This window comes from Tasmannia lanceolata, unplaced genomic scaffold (assembly GCF_043159265.1).
Source record: "Tasmannia lanceolata isolate RefF3 unplaced genomic scaffold, GAP_Taslan_0.1 ptg000008l, whole genome shotgun sequence".
In the NCBI taxonomy this organism is placed as follows: domain Eukaryota; kingdom Viridiplantae; phylum Streptophyta; class Magnoliopsida; order Canellales; family Winteraceae; genus Tasmannia; species Tasmannia lanceolata.
The window spans coordinates 7,932,515-7,951,467 of NW_027518685.1; the positions used below are offsets into that span (position 1 = coordinate 7,932,515).

An 18,953-nucleotide genomic window follows, 5' to 3' on the forward strand; every position below is an offset into this window, starting at 1 on the left:
ATATATACATCATATACATGAGGAGCTCCTTAGTGGAGACTCTCCATCTCTCCATTCCTCTTCTTCTTTCTCATTCTAACCCTAATCTCATTTCTAACAGCTTTCAAGAGGTAGTTTGTTCCCCTAGAAATTTAATAACTAGACAGAGGAAATACTAGACATGTGCTCCGTTATTGAAGTATTGTTCTAGCATGTGTTGAGAGAGCATAATGAGGCAGCAGATGCCTTGGCAAAGGATGGGTTGTGGCATGAGAAGCTAGTGGTGGAAGGGCAATGGCCCTTCTAGCTATTGTGACCTTGTACCTTGGTCATCAAATTACCTTTTTCTTATAATAATATACAAGTACTATGCACACACGCGCACACAGAAAAAAATGGTGCAAGCATGTCAAATGCAAAACCACAAACCTATAGAACAACGGGCAAAGTCTTCCATAGGAAACCATCATGAGCCAACTGCAAAGAAGAAAAGATCACTTTGTGGTGATTTAAGAGGATCGCCGGAACATGTACCATAAAAAATAGCAGAAAGCAGGGTGATGCAATTCTAAAACCAAGAGCTTGAAAAAGTTAATACGTTTACCTGATGGACCATTGATATCAACTCAGGACAAGAAATAGTGTGGTATAACTAAAATACTAAAATCATGCAGCCCAAGGCACTAAGAAATAATTTCATACACTGATATTGGATTCACCTGTCATTTTGTCTGGAGTTTCGACAAATAAAACAGAAACTGCATGATAATAAACCTAAAAGAACGCACCCAGCTCATGCATTCAAAACCAAAGCAGCGGCCAGAGAAAAATCACAGGTCAAAGGCAAGCCGAACTGCCGGTTCTAACAAAATAAGTAACAATGTGCCCCAAGAAAATACAATCTCACGAGTGATACAGTTCACGAAACTCAAAGATGACATATAGCCTGGAGATAATTGTATCTAGCAACATTTGATCAGAAAACATTGTCAAAAAGGATATCATACATAATAAAACTCATTCGCAGCCGAACCAAAGCTGCAGCCTTGAAGATTGAAGGAATTTAGTCGAGTATTAGACCTGCTAATAGAATGTGATGTCATAAAATCCATTGCAAAGATTGTCAAAAAGGATATCATACATAAGAATAAAACTCATTCGCAGCCAAACCCAAGCTGCAGCCTCAAAGATTGAAGGAATTTAGTCGAGTACTAGACCTGCTAATAGAATGTGACGTCATAAAATCCACCCAGTTTGCCTGTATGGACCTCAATTTGGTGTATACCTAATTCAGTACAGTTACCATGGATGAAGTTAATTACCTCCAAATGAGATGATGCGAGATTTTATGCTAACTCCAAAATTCCATACAAAATACAGTCTAGAATTGACTTCTGTTACATACCCATGGTTATTGTTTAACAGAAGAAAATGATGGCCGCTGAAATGCTGCAAAAATAATTAATAGAGATTATAAACCAGTCCAGGCAGCATACATATCAAGAGACTGCAAATATGGAATGTACTAGTGGATTAATGCCAGGATGCTACTTGAAATACTGGATTAATGTGAGTTGATTTCCTAGCATACCATCATCAGTTATTTAAGAATCCAGTAACTGATTTTCTCCAGAAAATGATCTAAGGCATGCAATAAGGTGCTCCTTCAATGATTCCGGAATTTGACGGATAAAAGTCTTTCTGGCATCAGCAATAAGTAGCTTCCTGCATTGCAAGAAAAGGAGGAAATTAGATACTAGTGTGAAATAAAAAGATAGGTGATTACTTATATCTCCAAGACCTAGCTACTACAGAAATTAGAAATTTAGAATACCATGAAAAAGTCTGACAATGGGCAGATAGAAGTGGGGCAAGAAAATCAGTGGTCAACGATAGGAAAAGAAAATTTCAAGGAGACAAGGGGATCCGATCCATGCAATCCCTTTATTGGATGAAAATGATACAATGGGAGAAATGAAATATATGATAGATAAAATAAATACTTATATAGCTGTGAATCCTACTGAGAAGAATCAAGAGGCACGCTATCTCTTCATTTAGTAAGTTTCACCAACCAGACCTAATATGCAATTGAATGCAATATTTATAAATGAAAGGACAAATAGTTATGAAGTAAAATATTGTGATTAGTTGAGTAATTGGTTAATTTCATCCATAGAGCAAGTGACAGCAAACAAACATGTAAACTGATATATATTTGTCAAAATAATTTAAGCACTGAACAGTGACAAAAAAGAAATCCAATATAAGAGAAACAATGATTTCAATAGTAATAGTTTTCCTCTGCCCTCTTACCCTAATCACGAATTACTCTTAAATTCTAACACCAAGAAGCTTACGCTTAGGTTCTTTGGGAGCTTTTATGCTTTGCTTTCCAGCTTTAGCTGTTGGTCAGAGATGAACAAGGACTGTTAGATGTTCAGTACAAAACTATACATCTTTTCTTACCTAAAACTCAACCCTCTGCCTTAATGCCCAACCTATAATCACTCACTCCTAAGTGGTGGCCTGTAGGTGCTATTTCAATATAATGCAAGGTTTTAAATTTCAGTTTCGGTCACCACCAAAACCGAAACGTTTCGGTTTCGGGCCGAAATTTTGGCCGAAATCATGTAAAAATATGATTATGATTATTATTTTTATTTATTTTTGATTGAAATGTCTAAAATTTCGATGTAAATTTTGGCTGTTTCGGTGAATATTTCATAAATTTCGGTGGGAATTATAACATTTCGGTGGACTTTTTGGCAAAATTTCAGAATTTCGGTGAAATTTCGCCGAAATCTTATAAAGAAACGACTTCATGTAAATTTCATTTCTGTTGCAGCCGAAACCGAAATATTTCGGCCAAAACAAAACGTTTCGGCCAAAATTTAAAACCATGATATAACGGTGCCCAAAGTATGAATAGATTTCAATGGTAAATGTAAATAAGTCAATTACAAAGGAAAACAAATAGACAAGAATGAGCCTAGAAGGCTGCACCCAAAATAAAAGATTTCCCAACCTTTATCTTCATTTACATATGATAGCTTCCCTGACCTGAGCATACAAACAAAACATTTGGAATGACAGACAGTTGGAAGTGCCATCAATTAAGTTGAAAAGACATTTATAAATCAAGAAAGGAGAAAGGTAGAGGATTCGGAGTCTCAAGGAAATGAATCAAGTTTAATCATTTTTTTTAAATTGTATATTTTTCCATGGTCCTTCTCGGTCCCTATCTTTTAATGAATCTATTTGTCATTCAAGAGAGAGAGAGAGAGAGGTCATCTAAGATGTGTCCAAGAACACAGGGTAGAGGGCTTCAAGAGCCTTAGAGCCATATGTAGGGTGCCGGAATAGTTTAATTGATGACAAGTTTTAGAGTGGTTGTGTCACGTGCTAGTTCTATAGCAGTGAGTTTGCTCTTTCCCTTTCCACTCTTAGGCCCTATGGTGCTTGAAGGAGAAGAGAAAAAAAGATGAAAGGAGGGTTAGGTGTTGGAATGACACCAACTAGGTTGGAGGGAGCATGGTTTTAAATTTCGGCCGAAACGTTTCGTTTTAAACGTTTCAGCTGAAATATTTCGGTTTCGGCAGAAAACGAAACGAAATGCACAGAGTTTCAGACTAGTTCGAAATTTCATCACCATTTCGGTGAAATTTCGGAAATTTCATTAAACTTTCGAAATTTTGATTTTACAAGATTTCGTCCAAGATTTCGTACCGAAACCAAAGCGTTTCGGTTTCGCTGATGATCGAAATCGAAATTTAAAACCTTGGGAGGGAGAAGGTGAGTTTCAAGAGAAGAAGATTGTTCTCTTGATGCCAAACACACAAAGAAAGTAGCCCAAGTTGTCATACTACTCAAAAACCCTTCAAATTTCACTAAAAAGCCTTACATATAAAGAAGATACATGGCCTAAAATATAGCCTATATTCCAAATCCGGGATTAACAAGACTTAACTAATCTTAGCTTCCCTAAGTACCACTAACACACTAACATAGGAAAAAGTAAATGTATTACATAATTCCAAAACAAAGAAATAAGTCCTTAGGGCATTAACTCCCATAGAGGAGATTTCCAATGTGGTCAAGTCTTTGTTCCAAGCTCCCTATGTAGAAGTAAATAACTAAAGTCCCAAGAAAGTCAAGTGGATAGGTAGTCACGTGGTCAAGCTTAGAATTCCAACAGCCCCCCTTAAGCTAGACCACTACCATGCCGAGTTTTGTCTTCATCTTGATGAATGTTTCGGTCTTCAAAGCCTTCGTAAAAATATCCACAACTTGATCTTTAGTTTTGCAGAAACGAACATTGACAATTCTATCATTTACCAAGTTTCGAATGAAATGATACTTGATCCTTATGTGCTTGCTTTTGCCATGAAAAACTGGATTCTTTGTAAGTGAAATCGCCTAACTATTTTCACAAAATAAACGTGTACCATGTTCTTGAGAATGATTGAGTTCTTCCAACACCCATCGTAGCCAAAGAGCTTGACAACCCACCGTAGATAATGAGATGTACTCCACTTCCGCCGTAGAAAGAGCAACAACCGATTGCTTCTTTGATGCCTATGAAATTGCACCCGAACCAATGTTAAAAACATGAAGATATTCAAGATCGAAGGATTGTGGATAAAATACTTAGAATTTTAACTCGAAAATTTGAGTATATTGTTGTTGCGATTGAAGAATCTAAGGATTTAGCTTCTTTATCCTTAGAAAGTTTATTGGGATCGCTCAATCCCATGAACTACGAATGAAGCAATTTGATTCTTTTCATTTAGAACAAGCTTTTCAAACTCAAGTCTCTTTTAAGGGAAGCTCTAGAGGAAGAGGAAGGGGAATAAATTCTTTTGGTGGAAGAGGGAGAAATGGTAGAGAAAGAAATCAATAATATGAAAAAGATAAAAGTGATTCTTCTACAATAGGAAGAGGTAGATGAAGACCTCTATCCCAAATTCAATGCTATCATGGTCAAAAGTTTGGTCATACCATGAAGTAATGTAGAAAGAAGATTGCGGAAGAAAGCAAGAAAGAATCTACCTTCATGCATGAGAAAGATGAAAGTAAAGAAGAAAACACTATTTTTCTTGCTTGTAATGTGCAAGAAGTTGCTCTTGATGAGACGTGGTATGTTGATAGTGGTTGCAGTAACCACATGACCGGCAACAAAGGCATACGTGTAAAGTTGGATGAATCTCTCAAAAGTGAAGTTCGAATGGGTGATGACAAGAGACTTTCTGTAAGGGGAAGTGGTGATATTCTCGTCCAAACAAAGAAAGGCGTCAAGCGCATCTCCAATGTTTTCTACGTTCCCGGTCTAAAGCACAATCTCTTGAGTGTTGGGCAACTTTTAATGAAAGGTCATGATGTCCATTTTAAGGAAGATGTATGTGAAATCAAAGACAAAAATCAAGTTCACATAGCCAAGGTGAGAATGACTCAAAACAAGATGTTTCCTCTTAAGTTTCAAAGTGAAGCTTTTCCTTGCTTCAACACCATTGTCAAAGATATGTCATGGCTATGGCATCTTCGCTATGGGCACTTGAGCTTTAGCACTTTATCTCTCATGAACAAGAAGCATATGGTGAGAGGCATGCCGAACATCGACCGCCAAGATGAAGTGTGTGAAGGATGTGCACTTGTAAAGCATCAAAGAGACTCTTTTCCCATTGGAAAGGCTTGGAGGGCATCAAATCCTCTTGAACAAGTGTCAACATCAATTGGAGGTAATCGATATTTTCTCACCTTCATTGATGATTATAGTTAAAGAAGCTAAATCCTTAGATTCTTCAATCGCAACAACAATATACTCAAATTTTCGAGTCAAACTTCTAAGTATTTTCTCCACAATCCTTCGATCTTGAATATCTTCACCATTAACTCTCAATTGAATCACAAGAGAAATAATTCCATTGAAAAAATCTTCAACCGATTCTGAATCCTTCATCCTTAATGCTTCAAACTCGCATCTAAGAGTTTGTAACCTCACCAACTTTATTTTGTCTTCTCCTTTGAATGATGTATAGAGTGTATCCCATGCTTCTTTTGCCAAAGTCACCGATGAAATTCGTTCAAAGGTGACTTCATCCACAGCTTGATAGATAAAGAACAAAGCCTTCTTGTCCTTCTTTCGACCGTCTTTCAACTCATTGAGTTGTTGTGGAGTGAGAGCCGCTTGATCTTCCGGTTCTTTAACGCCGGTCTCAACAATATCCCATAGATCTTGAGAACCATACAACACCTTCATTTGAATGCTTCATTGGTTGTAGTTCTTGCCGTTGAATCGAGGAAGTTGAGGTCGCAACATATTGTTGGAAGCCATGATCAACCTTCAACCTACGCTCTGATACCACTTTGTTGGAATGAAACCAACTAGGTTGCAGGGAGAAGATGAGTTTCAAGAGAACAATCTTCTTCTCTTGAAACTCATCTTCTCCCTCCAACCTAGTTGGTTTCATTCCAACATTAGGACGTGAGTAGAGAGAAGATTTGGATGGTTTAATTGGAGGAAAACCAACCTCTAAAGAAATCTCATTAATCAAATCTGATCTTCCAATTACAACCGATGATATTTATTTATTTTTTAATGGTACAACCAATGATATTTATATGAATGTACTAATAGTAATCCAATATAAACTAACCTCCTATGTGCTGTGCAATACTTCCCCTAAACATTAGCAACAAACATCCTATGAGCATACTCTTAAACAATAGCAAACTTTCCTAAAAAATTGAAAAGAGATAACAACCTACACCAATCGTATTGACTAAAATCTACCCAAAACCCATGTTGATTATCCCAACTACCACATCATCATGGTTATCCCAACAACTGCATCATATAGCAAGATCTGGAAATTGGGTTTTCAATTCTTCAAAGTTTTCCCAAGTACCTTCAGCCAGAGAAAGTATGTGCATGTGTACTAGTACCTCTTCATGTCTCTTCTTATTGCGACAGTTTAGAATTGCTTGAGGGGATGGAAGAATAGAACCATCTTCTTCTCAGACTCTTGGCAATGATGGCTGACAAAAAAAGTCATCGATGCAGAGATTGATAGCTAGTTCACGAGGAGCAAGTGAACGAATGAACTAACACGACTGCTTTTATTAGAAATAGGTACCAGCTTTCAGATGCAAAGCTCTTAGGCCTTATTCAGCTATTTAAAAAAAAAAACAACTAAAAAGGTGGACTTATTTTCCCAACATAAGGGTATTACGATCTTTGTTCAGTGCGGTGTTGTCCATCCTATGTTGGATTTTGTTACATGAAGTTGTCGATCTAATGAATGAGAACTTTACCATTCAAAAAGAAGCAAAAAATTGTATGAAAAGTTTGCACACTGACCCAGATCTGGAATCACATTCTAACAGTTTAATGTGAGAATAAGTAAAAATAAAACAACGTTAATCAAGCATATAGAATCCTACAAGACAAGCCCCAACCCCAAATTCTTTGCGTACAATCTCATCTCTCTCAATGTCAGGGTATCGCATATGCAAAGAGCCCCCGATGGGGACATCAACAATGGGCATGAATTCAAGGTTTACAAGCGCAAACGTGGACGAGACTGATCGTGGAGACTCTAACATGGGCCACAGACATGGGCGTCTTTTTTTTATTATTTATCTTCAATTTTCATCATTTTATTTGTAGCCTACTTTTTAGGCATCAAATCTCATCCGTTTGATGTGTTTTTGTATTATTAAAAAAGGTTTTTCAATTACCTATCTAATGAGCCCAAGATCACATGATTTGGAGGTGTTATGAGTGTTTTTAGGAAGTGGTATATGCCTATTATGGGATTACTATTTTAGGTAAGTTTTTATCTTTTTTTAGTTTACTTTGGATTAAATGAATGGTTGAGATTAGTTGATTAGGTTTTAAGTTATATTCTAGGGTTTCTTTTCTTAAAAATACATCTTATGAAAGTAATGTACAGGACTTTTGAATATTTAATAGAATTGATGGTTTTTTGTGTGAGAGCTATTGTGGCTTGGACTTCTTCTCTTCTCCTCTTGGTGGCTCAGAGCCATTCTTCTCAATCCCCTCTCATCTTCTCACTTCTATTCTCCTCTCAAATCATCCCCAAACAAGGTAAGACATCAAATCTTTCAATCTTTTGTGTTTCTTTAAACCTAGAGTTGAAAATCCTAAATTCCAAATAACTTCTTTAATCTTCAAGATCTCAACTTGAGACTTTGAAGGACTTTATTTGAAACTAAACCTCAGCCAAAGCATCTAAGATCCATAGCTTTAAACCCCTTTTGCAGCCAATTGAAAATTTGCCCCCTTTCAACCCTAGAACACGTTTTCTTGGAAATTGATGTTGCAACGGCCATCAAAATTGAACCCTAGGCCTGATATTGGTTTTTTTTTCATCTTTTAGATCATACCCTACGAACCACCAGCCCTAAATTCCGAAATTACAGATCTGTCTAAATTATCAAAATACCATTTTAGCCTAAAATGGACTGATTTGACCCCATTTTGTTGCTGCAGAAATTTATTACGAGTGTAGACTTGTAGGATTTTCCCCTTAGTCCTACAGTTCCTATAGTCTTTAATCCCATTAGGAGTGTAGGATTTTCCCCTTATTTAGGTATTGTCCTAGATCATACCCTACGAACCACCAGCCCTAAATTCCGAAATTACAGATCTGTCTAAATTATCAAAATACCATTTTAGCCTAAAATGGACTGATTTGACCCCATTTTGTTGCTGCAGAAATTTATTACGAGTGTAGACTTGTAGGATTTTCCCCTTAGTCCTACAGTTCCTATAGTCTTTAATCCCATTAGGAGTGTAGGATTTTCCCCTTATTTAGGTATTGTCCTACATCAGCGCCCCCCCCCCCCCCCCCCCCCCCCCCCCCCAAAGCAGAAAAGTTAGACGATATACAAGAATCAAAATATGATAAATGTTTATGAGATAAAGGGGTTACTTTAACTCTATGGTATCGGTAGCTTCGCCTGTTGCTTTTGCACAAAGCCTCTTTCGGGCATGCATGAAATCCTGTACTTTATCGACCCAGCCACATGATAGCAGATCTGAAGATGCATCCTTAGCAAGCCTGAGAGATCCATCAACATTACAATAAATATTTAATCAATCATAATCGATCAAGAATAATGTTCACCAAAAAAGATGTGGAACTCTGAAACAAATAATATTTGCCATCACGCAACTTCTAGGCAGTGATACAAAACACATGCCTTATCCAGGATATTAAACAAAAAAAGAGTATTTTAAAGATACACATTGGAGTTTATCTTTTGTCTGTGCAGTGCAGTATATAAATCAAGAAAAACTGCTACCAAAAAAGAAAAAAAACCCAGAATGATTTTTATTTTTTTTGAAATGCAGAAAAAAAAAAAAAAAAAAAGACCAGATGACCATCCAGAGAAGAATAACTGATTAGAATGTTCCATTTGGTCCAAACAATTCAAATCACCCAATGAAAAGTTAAATGACCAGACAAGTTTTTCAAGAAAATTAGTAAAGAATTAAATGACATCTGCAACCACCTTTACTTTTATTAAATTTTTTAATAAGTTTTCCATTTGAAAAAGCAAGAGATTGAAAGATACTTCAAGTAGAGTAGGGCTTACATGTCTTTAAACTTCTCTAGTTTTGTCCCTGTCTCACAATTTTCAGTGTCTGGTGATTTTCTCTTAAATCCTCGAACATCAAGGTGATACTTATCATTCTTGGCGTGTGCTGCACAATCAGAATCGGAATCTCTTCCAACTGCTACCACATTTCCAAAACCATTATCCTTGCAAACTTTTCCTTTCACTGGATCAGCATCAACCCTCTGGATTTCTCCATTTCCATCTGGTGATAGAATTGTACGGTTGCTTTCATGATCCCCAACTTCACCAGATTTATTTCCAACAGCACCATTACTGTGTGATGACATCTCTATCTTTCCGGTGACTCTAGGTTCCTCAGAACAGTTAGATAGCAATGATGTCCTTGCCTTTTCCATACCTGATGACTCCTTAACGTCACTGTGCTTCGTCATGGATCCATTATTATAAACCTTAACATTCGCATTTCCATTTGCATCAACTCTTTGGTCCTCGGTTTTTTTCAAGTTACCAAACTTTATACGTGAATTTGAAGGCACTTTACCATTCGTTGATATGGTTGGAATATCCTTTTCAGGATGATGTACCCCATTTGGTGTAGAGGTTGGCGGTTTCAATGCAGATGTTGCCTTCTGGTTAACTGATAGACCATTGTCATAGCTACCAGGAGACTTCAAACCATTGCAGGCAAAAGAAGTTTTGGTTGGCTTCGGTTTTTGATTGGTTCGAGAGAAAAAAAGAATATAAACCTTCTCTGACAAAACCTCATGTAGGGTTGACAGTGAAACATGAGAGTCATTGCAGCAATACCAGCGGCCAGTTGCATCCTGTAGACCATATGGAGAAATTAAAATCAGCCAAGTATAGCAGCTTATCTCATAGAAGAAAGTAGAAATATATCCAATACAGTAAGAAAAATAGGGCAGATCAACAGACGAAAGTAAGCACATACCTTGATGTATGCATAATAGTGTCCAGATTCCGGCGAGTATCCCGAATGGACAATACTGCCAAAAAGGTTATACTCTGGATGTGGGTCCTGCATTGCATCAGAAATGGTGAAGCAAAATACGGTCAGACATGAGAACTTTGTAATGGAATCCATCACACCAATAGGACCAATACTAAGATCAGAAGGATAAAGAATAAAAGCAAGAAAGACCCTACCGAGGTCAATGTACCAAACAACAATACATCAAAGAACGCACCACAGAATGCATAAATGCCAGTATCACAAGTACAAAGGTAGGTCATTGTTAGAATAATCTCAGGTGGACATGGGAGGCATGGAAACGAACATGTAATATTAAGGTGTATGTGCCATATGACACTTATTTCTTATATTTTACTTTGTTTGAATAAAAAGAAACTATATTCCTTTCCTGCAAGTTCTTTTGATCCCCATACTGCTCTTCAACTACTTACCATGTAGCTCATAATAGAGAAACTAGCTGAAAATGCCCGTCAAGGACATATCAGAAGCCACCTACGCCTTTTGATTTCTTTGATGCATTCTTTCATCAGTTTAACTTCAATGTGTCTATTGAAGGCCACCTGGCACTTCGGATTTCTTTGATGCATTCTTTCATCAGTTTTACTTCAATGTGTCTATTGACCATAAAAGTTACGGTTGTGAAAGGCCTGTGTGAGAGGCTGTCACTCAACAATTGTGAAGCACTAAATTTCCCTTTTCTAAAGCTAAGCAAATAAGATATTGCAATTCAGCCAAGGTCATGGTTTTAAATTTCAACGAAATCAACAAGAAACGACCGAAGTGTTTCCGTTTCCATCCCCACCAAAATGCATGTCGAAATCGAAAGCATACCAAAACCAAATTTTAAGCATATCAGTGGTATATTATATCAGTATTTGTTGCATAATTATATTTATATGAATTGATATGAAATGTGGCGTATGTATTATGTATAAATATTTATATGAATTATACTTTTACATACTAAATTATAAGACATCGGTGACAGTGCATGTTACTAGGTGTTTGATGTTGTTACACCATTATGGACGGTCATCTCACTCATGTGATGGTTTCTAAGTATGTATCACTGCATTTATGCTTATTATAACATTTCCTGGAGTTTCATCTTATAATTCTATCATTAGCATATGTCCATGTTGCTACACCATTATGGATGGTCATCTTGCTTATGTGATTGTTGCTAAGTATGTATTACTACATTTATGCTTATTATAGCATTTCCTAAGGTTTCATCTTAAAACTCTATCATTTGCATATGTTTCCATAAGTTTCATGATTTTACAAGATTCCCAAGGAAATTACTCACCGAAACTGGAATATTTCGTTTCTGTGGCGACTGAAACCAAAACCGAAATATAAAACATTGGCCAAGGTTGTCGGGACCTTGCTTGATGCAATAAAATGTGATATCATTTCTTGTTTTACCTTTTAGCAAGTCTTTCATGGGTGCTTAGATCGGTTGGATACCTCTGGAGGCCATAGGCATTGACTCGAAAAACTGAATTTCCACAAACAAACAACTGACAATAGTTGTTCAAATTCAGACCAAAGAAACTTAGGTACATTTGTGCTTCAAAGGATTTATAGAAGGAAAGAAATGCAAGGGCCTGCTCAAATTACTTTATTAGATATATTTGTATGTATAGTAACTAAATTGCGAGTTTTCAGGTTTACTCATAGAGGTTGGTTCAGGTTAAACCCAAAAGAAGTAACCCAAACAGACCCAGTTTGTATGATGATAAATAACAATGTTAGCTCGAAAAGTTTAAATAATATTCTATAAGTTGTTGGAAGATCCTTAAAATGATGTGTGTGTGTGTGTGGGTGGGGGGGGGGGGGGGAGATAGAAAAAAAAAGTGCATATCTGTGTGCGTGTGTGAGAGTATAAAACTATGTTACATGGATTCTTTTGAATGGGTGAAGTATCTCTGTTGGACACATCTCGGATTCCAATAGTACAAGATTCACAGCGACACTTCTAGGTCTCTTTTATTTGTTTTTCTTAATACTACTACCACAATTATATTTACTTAGCCTATTAAATTTTTTAATTTATTGCTATAATTAAAATTTAAGAATTGATTAAAATATTTTGGCAAATCCATGAATCTTTCTTTTTGAGGTTTGCAGAATCCGACACTAGATATCCGTGTCGGATCTCTTACCCATACTGATGCAACATAGATCCAAAGACATTGCTCACCCCCCCCCCCCCCCCCCCCAACACACACACACAAAAAAAACCCCAAACCACCACCACCAACAACGACAGCGATAGAATGGCTACAACTCTTTTTTTTTTCTCCGTGTGTGTGTCTTAGGAGTCCTATCGCCCAAAGATTATGATAGTAGTTGAATTATTGCTAGTTTGTGTGAAAAGGAGGTAACGCATTTTGGCTTCAACATACATGCATGGGACAACATTGCTCAGTGGAGAAATGACTCAAATCATGTATCGGTATCCTACTTGTCAATGCATTTTCATTTCGTCTGAAACAAATGAAATGTTTCGAACTAGTAGCAGAAACAGTACGCAAAGCATGAACAAAACGCAATGGTCATAATTTTGTTCTGTACTGATCCGTTTCAGACAAGAAGGGGCAAAATGCCATGCTTCTTCTATTTTTTTTCAAAAATTACAAAATAAGCTTCTTCTTTTTCTTTTTGTTCCTATTTCAGCCTCATTTTCGGCCCATTTTATAGATTTTCTAAGGGGATTTTATGTCTTTTTACCCCCCTCATACATATGAGAGAGTTAAAAAACATATGAAATGCCAACTACATCAAGATTTCCTAAAATACCCTGAGAGAAGCAAATCCAAAAATAAGATTTCCTTCTGTGGTGCTGCTCCTACAGGCCTGCACTTCCAGCGAGCGTCAGTGCCACACACATTAGTCCGACGACATGATAAATCACGGTCATAATATGATTCGAGGACTTGACTCTCCGACCACAAAATCTCATATTCAAGATATGAACTCATACGCTTTCCTTCCTCAATTCCACCCAATTCCACGCACAAACAAGCTAGATCGACTAGAGAGAGAGGCGATGGCAAGTTGTTGTGTCGAACGACCGTTGCAAGGACTGATGGTGATGGGTGATCGCATGTCACATGGGACATGGAAGGAAATTGACAAGTGACAGAGAGAGCAAGACCGGTGTTGTTGAAGGAAGAGATCCATGAAACTAACCTTTTTGGTCAGTTCCCAGTTTCAAATCAACTGAGAAGACAGTTTCAAATAAACTGAGAAGACCAGTTGATGATCTCTCCAAGCCACATAACAAGCAAGGGTTTGGTCAGCTTTCACACATGCGGTTTCTGTAGCGTGGCTCATTCATTAATCTGGTGAGGCAAAACATCAATGAAATGGGCCTTTGCAGGACCCATTGGAGTGGCCGACTCTAGCAAGGCGGAGGTACGGGCAATCTACCAGGGCATCAGGTTACTAGGGGGAGAAGATTTAGATAAAGTGGTGGTAGAAGGCGATTCTCTCAACATCATCCGTTGGTTGAGTGGATCTCATGCCTTCCCGTGGAGATTGGTAGACCTATTTGAGGAGATTGGAGACATCTTGGGTAACTCGAGTATCCCATTCGATATATCAGGAGATCGGCAAATGGAGTGGCGGATAGGCTCGCTAGGGACGGGGTTCGCCTGGAGGCCCCAAAGGATTTTGACTTTTTACCGCCTTGAGTCTTTCTGTTCTTTCGTTATCTTTTATTATTATTTGTCGTGTTTATCTTTGGCTAAATTTCTTCTTGTTTCCAATTGACCATCTCGGTCCTTCTCTTTTAATGAAATTTCAACCATTCAAAAGACACAAAAAAAAAAGAACAATCAAGACATCTACGACAACAAGGATGCCAACAGTGTGCCCAGCATGCAATGCTGTTAGACTTTCAAAGGAAGAACAATCAAGACATCTACGACAAAAAGGATGCCGAGAGTGTGCCCAACATGCCATGATATTATACTTTCACAGAAAGAACACTGAAATTATGAATCTAACAATATGATTTTGAGAGCAAGACGTCGATCAAAGAGGTTAACTCTGTAGCCAGTGTTTGCCACGCTGAAGTCATTTCAGGTTCAGTTTCAGCAACCAAAGAGAAGGCTACCCAGGAACCATAGGCGGAACTCTCTGTCGCCCAAAAGGGCCCGACGAGGAGAAATATGGGTTGAGAAAGATGGAAATTTTCCACAATTGGAGGGCAATGTAGGTTGGTCGAAGTCTCTGATTGGTGAATGTGTTGACGATGCTGACTTTGGATTCGCAATACAAGTCCGTTTCCAAGAAGGTTAGCTGTTGACAAAGGATGATGAATGAGGTTTCAATGATGGCGAGAGAGAAGCAAGGAAAAAGAGAGGAGAACTAAGATTTAGAAGAGGAAGAATCAAGTTTCTCAATTGCTTGATAATAAGGGATTCAGATGGACCCACATTCAAATCTTGTCATAATTGATAGTCGTAGGAGCATCCTCCAATATGTCCTCTTAGTAGAACCCTATTAGATATAAGGTGTTCACTACAGAGAGAATCATGTCTTGGGGAAAATGTGATTCAATTAGAGCCTTTCAGTGCCAGTTTCCCTGAATTAGCCTGAACAGCTATGAATAGAAGGATGCTTGTGTATTAGGGCACAAAGGGGTAAAATACTTAGACCCATCTTTCACGAGAAATATTCAAGATGAGGAAACTGAAACTCCTTGCCTTTGATGATGCAATCACTGAAAATTTACATTCTTGGCATGGGGGCAAATAGGAGGATTCAAAAGCAGGCGGCAGCGGTTCATTTTCTACTAAAACATTTTATAGGGTTGATCGTTTGAGGGATGGGGACTAGGAAGAGAATAGGTATCGATGAAAAAGGATTAGGATTTAGCCGCACCTCTTAAAAACCAAGAGTTAGTTCAAATTACACTCTTGGATAAGACTTGAACAAGCAAACCATCGTCAACCTCATAGCTTTAGATTCCTGAACATGTGTAAGCTTTTTGGCCCAAGGCAAAGGAAACTACTTAATTGCAAATTTGCTCAAAACACATCAAACTTCTTTGCAATTTTTTTGGGCTTTCTTGGCTCTTATTAGATATAAGGTGTTCACTAGAGATAGGATAAAGTTTAAGGACGATTATGTGATTTGATTTTGGGTGCTAGTTTCCTCGAACTAGCCCAAACAGCTATCAATTGAAGGGTGCTTGAGAGGGACTTTATGGGGAGGTGAGGGGTGGAATAGTTTTGAGACACACCATTCATGAGAAATGTTCATGATGAGGAGCCTGAGACTCCTAGCCTTTGATGATGCCATCAGCAGAAACTTGCATTCCTAGATTGGCTGCAAATAGGAGGATTCAAGAGCAGGAGGCAGTTGCTCATTTTCTACTAAATCATTTCATAAGATTGAGGGATAGGGAATGAGAAGAGAAATGGTATCTATGAGAAAGGTGTAGGACTCTTCCGCTCCTGCTAAAAACACTGTGTTGGTCCAAATTACACTGTTGGACAAGATTCATACAGCAAACCATCGTCAACCCCATTGCTTCTGATTTCCCCGATATGTGTAAGCATTGTCCCAAGGCCAAGCAAACTATTTATAACATCTTCATGGCAAATTTTCCGTTAACAAATCAAACTTCTTTGCAGATTTTTTGGGGTTTCTTGGATCTTTACAATTTCAGTAGTCATGTTCCTAGTGAATACGACTTCTAGGGCCTCTTTTATTTGGACGGAAGTCATTTGCAAAGTTTGTTCCTTATGCGTATGATGGAGCAATGATTCTAGAGGTCCAAACGCCCACATACAGGTTGTTCCATTACTAACAAGATGACATTAATTATCAGGAGAAAAGAAAAAACTTTAGAGGTTTAATGATAGAGGATAAAGAAATTAGACCAACAACACCACACAACAATGCTAACAATTATCAGCTTAAAATTTGCGCCAATTTTTGGCGATTAAAGTAAACCATTCATTAATTAAAAGATGTTCTTAAAAGCTTACACCTGCTTCAGTTCTCGTCGATTAACATATGGACTCATCAAAATGAAAGGAACTCCACATACATAAGACCAAAATTTTTTATCAACAAATGCGAAAAGAGAAATAGAAGGTACATTCGGCAACTGAACATACCTGGCTTCCTTTGGACATGTAATTCGAAAGCATCAAAACTTCCTCAAACGCAATTGCTCGATCAATCTTTCCACCATCAATACCCTCAAATCTCTAAGAAACCAAAGAACACACACTCAATGTGAATCTAAATAGAAAATCAAAACAAAAAAAAAATCAAATGAATAGATTCATACCTTCAACTGGATTACAAGTACATTAGGCGCTCGAAGAACAGACATTTGCTTCCTCGCAGCTGACAATTTCTTACAACTGAAAACACATTAACCCGCGAAAATTTAAGAAACCCAAAAAGAGATAGAGCAAAATTTCCCTACTAACAACTAAAATTGAACAAAAATGATATTAAAGAAAAAATTACTCACTTCTCACATTTGTACTTGTTATTCCCATCCAATACCTCAGGCTGGAAAAACCGACGCAGAGCTTCTTTCAAAGAGCTGCTCTGGAACAAATCAAGACTAATATCCATGATCTCATCCGTCTTATTCGATTCCGCCTCGCACGACAAACATTTCACCTGGTTCTGGAGGGCCCCACCAAATATCTCCTTCACAACAGTGTCATGATAATAGGTTTCCTTTCCACCTCCATTATTCCGATGCTTCGCATTCCTCTCCTTAAGCAACTTAACACAGGTGTTATGGCACGCATCGATTACATAGCGTAAAAATTCATGAGCATCCTCCTGCCTCCCGTACCTAAAGTGTTCGGCAAAAATCCTCAAAGAACTCTGGATCTTAGACGGAGCATCGAGCGGAATTTCAATGCTTAAAGATCGCACGATCCGCCGCTCTAGTATACAGAACGGGCAATCGCGTTTACGGTCCGTGCTAGAATCGCCTGAAAAATTATTTCAGAAATCAAGATTGGAAGAATTCAAGAAAATCAAATCAAGATTCGAATAATTCAAAAAATGAACTTACAGAGAGAGGAGTGTTGATTTTTGAGGCAGAAATTAGCGAGAGGAGGGGTATAGGTTAAGCACTGTAAAACGCTATTGAGATAACAGGTATTGCCTAAGTTTTTTAACCCTAGAGGGGCTGATTTTCGGCGAGTGAGATTAGGTTGCCAACTCATTTGCAAGGCCATTAACGAGCGGCATCGGGAGCTGAGCACCGGCGAGAGAGCATCGCCGTTGGATGGATTTTCTTCGGTTTTGATGCCGGCGAGGTAGGGGTAGAAATGGGGGTTTTTCTGACTGTTGGGGGTGATGGGAAGTTTCTCTCCCCGCGCGGGTTTGCCCGAGCGACGAGTAAAAGAGGGCTCAGTTTCTTGTCTTTTTCGCTACATATTGGAGTTCCACTTCCTAGGGCTGCTTCCCCTAGCCCAACTATTACTCTGCCCAAGATATTTTTGTATGAGCCCGTTAGGGTTGGGAGGAATGGGCTTGGGCTTTAAAGTTCCTGCACATATTTTGATAGTGGGCGGTCCATGTTTGGATGGGTCATGGACAACTCACTTTCTAATTCTCCTTTTTTGGACTTCTAGTTACCAGCACAGTATCAAAATATGGTTGTGGTAATATTATTTCTCATTTTAGAGGAGATTTTGTCTGATATGTGGGTAATTTTTAGAAAGTACGGTGGGCCCACTTCATATGATTATCCGAACTGTACATTTGTTGGGCCACAAGGAAAACAGGCTGTGTTTACAGATTTGTGGGGATATGCCAAAAAATAAACTCATTAGGATCATCCTAACCCTTCGATTTGTGGGGGAGGATGGACAGATTTGTGAAGGTTTATACCCGCATTTCCCAAAATCAAAATATGGTTGTGCTGACAGCATGATAGTATTTCCCATTCTATAAGAGATTTGAAATGATGTGTGCATGTGAAGACATGTATTTTTTAGAAAGTACGGTGGGCCTACTTCATATGATGATCCGAACTGTACATTTGTTGGGCCACAAAGTAAACAGGTTGTATCCCATAGATCATATCCTGTGGAGATGATCTACCCAACAAATGAACGATTCGGATCCTGATCATTCTATTAAATGGGGCCCATAATACTTTTTGAGAAATACTGGAATTCACAACACACCATATAAAATCTCATATTTATAGAACATTAAAATACATGCGGGCCATCTGTTGAACTTAAGATAATCCAGCCTCTAAATTTCTACCCTTTTGTAAAAAAGTTCAAGGTGCTTCGTGGGCTTCTAATGGGCCTAGGCCTCCAAATCTAAATGGGCAAGATTCACCACTAAACGCTAAAACTCAATC

General features: G+C 38.0%; 1 protein-coding gene across 1 annotated transcript; it reads right to left on the reverse strand.

The window, feature by feature from the left end:
- Window positions 1–648: 648 nt before the first annotated feature.
- On the reverse strand, window positions 649–18,021 carry UBP25 (ubiquitin-specific protease 25). Its single transcript, XM_077387643.1, has 10 exons — window positions 17,646–18,021; window positions 17,085–17,562; window positions 16,896–16,971; window positions 16,720–16,812; window positions 10,538–10,624; window positions 9,604–10,412; window positions 8,937–9,065; window positions 1,571–1,704; window positions 1,385–1,428; window positions 649–1,264 (listed from the first exon to the last, which is right to left on the reverse strand). Exons 1-8 carry the CDS (start codon window positions 17,809–17,811, stop codon window positions 1,584–1,586), a joined length of 1,959 nt encoding a protein of 652 aa, XP_077243758.1. The 5' UTR covers window positions 17,812–18,021; the 3' UTR covers window positions 649–1,264; window positions 1,385–1,428; window positions 1,571–1,583.
- Window positions 18,022–18,953: the final 932 nt, after the last annotated feature.

Excerpts from the sequence above, each read along its gene's own strand:
- UBP25 (XM_077387643.1), bottom strand. The coding sequence starts at position 17,811 with ATGGCCTTGCAAATGAGTTGGCAACCTAATCTCACTCGCCGAAAATCA. Across the intron at positions 16,813-16,895 it reads TACTTGTAATCCAGTTGAAG|AGATTTGAGGGTATTGATGG; the intron begins GTATGAATCTAT and ends TTGGTTTCTTAG. Across the intron at positions 10,413-10,537 it reads ACTATTATGCATACATCAAG|GATGCAACTGGCCGCTGGTA; the intron begins GTATGTGCTTAC and ends TATGGTCTACAG.